At 44.6% G+C, this 4,268-nt stretch overlaps 1 protein-coding gene across 4 annotated transcripts in view; it reads right to left on the minus strand.

Moving 5' to 3' along the window:
- The window catches only part of inpp4b (inositol polyphosphate-4-phosphatase type II B), a 121,084-nt gene that overhangs the window by 19,456 nt on the left and 97,360 nt on the right, over positions 1–4,268 (minus strand). For all 4 annotated transcript variants that reach the window (XM_025058211.1, XM_017035536.2, XM_025058212.1 and 1 more), the window contains one exon: positions 3,300–3,408. In XM_025058211.1, the coding sequence (XP_024913979.1) occupies positions 3,300–3,408 (109 nt within the window). The remainder of the gene's footprint in view (positions 1–3,299; positions 3,409–4,268) is intronic.

The following is a 4,268-nucleotide window of genomic DNA, read 5'->3' on the forward strand; positions in this document are numbered from 1 at the left end:
GATCTCTCTCTCTCTCTCCCTCGTCTGCTGTTTCAGTAAACTACAGTAGCAGTGGAGAGGGATGTTGAATCGGGAGAAGAAAACAAGTTGCAGTTGTTAAGTCTAAATTGACTCTCCCGCCGGTAATACAGTTCATAATCCATATATGAGGAGCATGCATCAGACGGAGGAGCAGAGGGAGGCAGAGAGAACAGAACTGTGAACTGTGAGGGCTGGGAGGGAAGCTGCACTTAGGACTTTATTTGCTTCTCACATATATATCTTTCAACATTTTTTTTGTTTTGTTATTATTTTTAATTTATTTGACAAACTAAATATTTACCATAACATTTTGGGTTGAAGCGTTTTGTAAACAGCTTGTGTGTAAACTTGTACGGAAGTTTGGTAATAAAGAACAGAAAAAAAAAAAAAAAGACGTTTTTCCACATTTTTCATTCTGTACTGAAAACTGTGACGTCAGTGCCGAGGTACGAACCCAACCGTGGCTTCTCTGTACCATTACACCCCTAATACACCATGACAAATAAAGCTGCTGGTTTTTTCCTCCATCCTTCCTTTATTTTCAGATCACTATAGCTTCCTGTTTGTCCTGGATTTCCTTTTTCCCTGCTGTAGAAATATCAACGGCTGAGGACACTACTGCTGGAGACATTATCTCTGGGTGGTATTATTAAGGCAACTCCTACCCCAGCGCTTGGGTAATTAATACAGGAGTGAATGTTAACGAACAGCCTGGTGCTGCTGCTGACTGCCAGCAGGAGTGAACCACGGCGGCGTCAGCAGAGGAGCCTGCAGCAGTGCTGATTCAAAAAGAACACTCTCACCAACTTTTTTTTTTTTTTTTAACACCAGGCCACTGAAGCGTGACCATGCGACAAATATAAAGTTTGCTTCAGAGACGTGCTGATCTAAAGCCCGACCACAAGTCACTCCTCAGTCAAGCAGCAGCCAGTGTTGCCTCAGAGATTCGCAAACCGGCAGGAAATAAAAAAAAAAAAAAAAAAAAAAAAAAAGGGGGAGGACTCCTGGCAGCATCCCTGTGCATCATCCAATGAACCAGAAGCAGGTGGAGAATAACAAGCTGCTGTCGTTAACACGGACTCCCAGTCAGTGCCGACGTCTGGCCTCTCTCTGCTCACACTACGCCCAAGAACCGAGTGGGAGCCGGTGTTGGACCACAGGCTGTTAGTCACACAGAACCCCCAGGGGGCGCTATTAAATGTGAGCAGCGTACTTTGACCCACTCACTGGGTCATTCAGATGGAGGATCCACTGGACGGACTCTACCGCTGCTCAACGCGGTCATCGACGACCACACACAACGCTTCAGTTCCAAAAAAAAAAAAAATTCCAGCCCAACATGCATTGCGTCGTTAATATGCAGATCAGCTGAATAATTCAACAGGGGGCGCTGTTAATGAAAGATTAAGGCCACCTCAGCAAATACACAGTGGTGTCTATAGGGTTCAATTAAAAAAGGATACAAATCCAGTGACTTTTTTAAAAAAAAGTCATTTACGTGGAACGCCGTGCATTAATGGAAGATAAACGCTGCGGCCCGGTGTGTACATGTGCAGGGTATCTGGAGGAATGCTAAGTGCAGATATTGATTAACCTCTTTGCCGGCCGCTCTGGAGAGACAAACTACATCGCAGACTGTGGTCTTTGCCAAGTTTGGCAAATGCAGGTTTCTAATGGATCTGGAAGGAACCCTCCTTCCTCTTTCTCCCAGTGTCTGGGGAACAAAGACGGATAGCTCTTTTATTGCCCTCCTGGTAACACCTCTGAGCTTCGTTTTTTTCTCTCCCCTTTCTTCCCTTCAACTTCTTTCCATCTTCTCTTTGATGAATTAATGTCCCATTGAACAGCCGGGTGTGGTATGATGTGCATTGTTCCCTTTTTTTTTAAACAAATGTGATTACAGTGGGCGGCTCCTGTAGGGCAGACGGTGGGAGGTAGGAATGTGTCTGAACGCACAGGAATCTCCTCTTGAATCGTGGAATACGCAGCTGTGCGTCAGAACCTCGCTCGTTTCCACCGTTTCTCCGTGGTTAAATATTTGCACACACACACACGTATGTCGTGTGTCTGTACGATGAAATCAAATCACGAGGAATCTCCTCTTGAATCGTGGAATACGCAGCTGTGCGTCAGAACCTCGCTCGTTTCCACCGTTTCTCCGTGGTTAAATATTTGCACACACACACACGTATGTCGTGTGTCTGTACGATGAAATCAAATCACGGCAAACTGTTGGATTTAAAGCAAACGCACACTTTTAATCCCCGCGGCCTGATCTTCCCAGTTTTGTGACGATGGCTGTCAAGAGACTGTATTTCAGGTCAAACATGGATAAGGCTCAGCAAAGACACGGCTACTGAGGCGTAAAATTAGAATTTTTTTTTTTTTTTTAACTACAGTGAGTGATTAATGGAGTCAAATATGAAGTTAAAAGCACTCTGTCCCTCGTGGACTCGTTCTCGAGTCTAATCTTTACTTTTCGACGATACCATTTTAAATCGACAGAGTATGTTCCAACACGGGCAGAGGAAGCTGACCACCTTCACTTCTACTCTTCAGACTGAGGACTCCTTCTTTGTGCTCTATTAATAGCGCATACGTCCATCATTTATCCACTTTTCTCTCTCACCTCACCTCACTCCATCCTGCCCACGTTTGAGCTGAAACTCTGTAACTAATTGGATCTGGCGTGCTCTGTAATGACTTTGCACTCTATAGGGAGCTCTGGGAAAAAAAAAAAAATCAACCTTCATTTCGTTCGGCATCACTCAAGTGACCACGGACTGAACTCCTGTGACATATACTTTTCCTCATTTTTTAGAAGCAGAAGAAAAAACATCTGAGCCAGACCTGAAGGAAACGGACTTCAGGTACAGAAGAAAAGATCAGCACAGAAGAAAAGATCAACACAGAAGAAAAGATCAGCACAGAAGAAAAGATCAGCACAGGTCACTAGCTGTGATCCACTGGACGACACACTCTTGACCAGTACTGGACAGAGCTGCATCTTCTCAAGGCTGTGGTTGCAGAGTTACGTTCAAAATAATAAACAGAGGCGTCAGACTGGATGTGGCTCGATTCTAAATTCAGCACAGCTCGGCTGTGTGCACAATTTGAAGCTTGTAAAATCCGTCCGTGGGCCAGGCACAGATTTGTCTGTCCCTATCATTTCTTTTGTCAATACGAGGCTGTTTCCATCTCCGCGCGTGTGTCTCACATCAGATTTTCCACCGCTGTTAGACACCACACCTGCATACCGTGAAGTTTGGGCTTCCTACCTTTTCTTCTCCGCTTCATATCTGCTGAGGAGACGCTGCAGGCCGCCGCACTTAAAGCCCTGGTAGTGAGCAGCGGGAGCACCGACGGTAACGATGTCATAGAACGTGTCTGGAAGAAGAAAAGGACAAAAAGGGGAAGACAGAAGACATTTAATAAGAGGATCATCTTGTCAAAGTTAAGTTAACTTTTAATTTCTTTCATTTGCTACGCATTTGTACCATAAAAAAAAAACACTATTTTATTGGACCTGCTCTGAAGCCAGTCCAGTTAAGATGGCACTTTTTTTTTTAACTTGCTCTGAAGCCAGTCCAGTTAAGATGGTTTAAAAACAACCTTTAGTTTTTATGCAGATGATGTGTCATTATTCATTCATCCTGATTTTTGGCCAGCTACCAGTAAACAAGGGTCAAAATCACGATTAATCATGATGAACTGGCTGTGTTCACACCTGTTCGTATTGTTAACATGGAAAAATGTAACCATTATTTGCATTTGTTGGTTTCGGAAGTATGCTAAAACCCTCTTGTTCTTGACGTGTCTGTGAACGCCTCACCTGAAACGTCCAACCACCGACTCAGTGTAAATCCAAACACCGCGGCTACTGTTCATTCAAGGCTCTTTATTCCTTTAAAGACGTGAAGTGGAAGCTGCTATTCCACAGCAGCGGCTGACACGCGTGTGCGTGTGTGTGTGTGTAACGTTTACTCTGCTCTCTCCTCTTATCCATGCTTTCAGATATGACCAATAACATTGTGCCTTTCCCTCCCTCACCTAGTTTTGATCCCGTTGTAGCCGTGGCCTCGTTCTGAGCCAGAAGGACGGCCAATGTCACGGCAGTGTCAGAAGTAAATAAACACTTCACAGAAGGCTAGGTGAGCGCAGAGGTGATTACAACGGGCCTTGTTTGGAATGAGTAATGAACGAGGCGGACAATTAAATCAGTAAAGCAGTGAAGTGTTGACGGGACG

Source organism: Cynoglossus semilaevis, chromosome 9, assembly GCF_000523025.1.
Source record: "Cynoglossus semilaevis isolate Cse_v1.0 chromosome 9, Cse_v1.0, whole genome shotgun sequence".
In the NCBI taxonomy this organism is placed as follows: Eukaryota; Metazoa; Chordata; class Actinopteri; order Pleuronectiformes; family Cynoglossidae; genus Cynoglossus; species Cynoglossus semilaevis.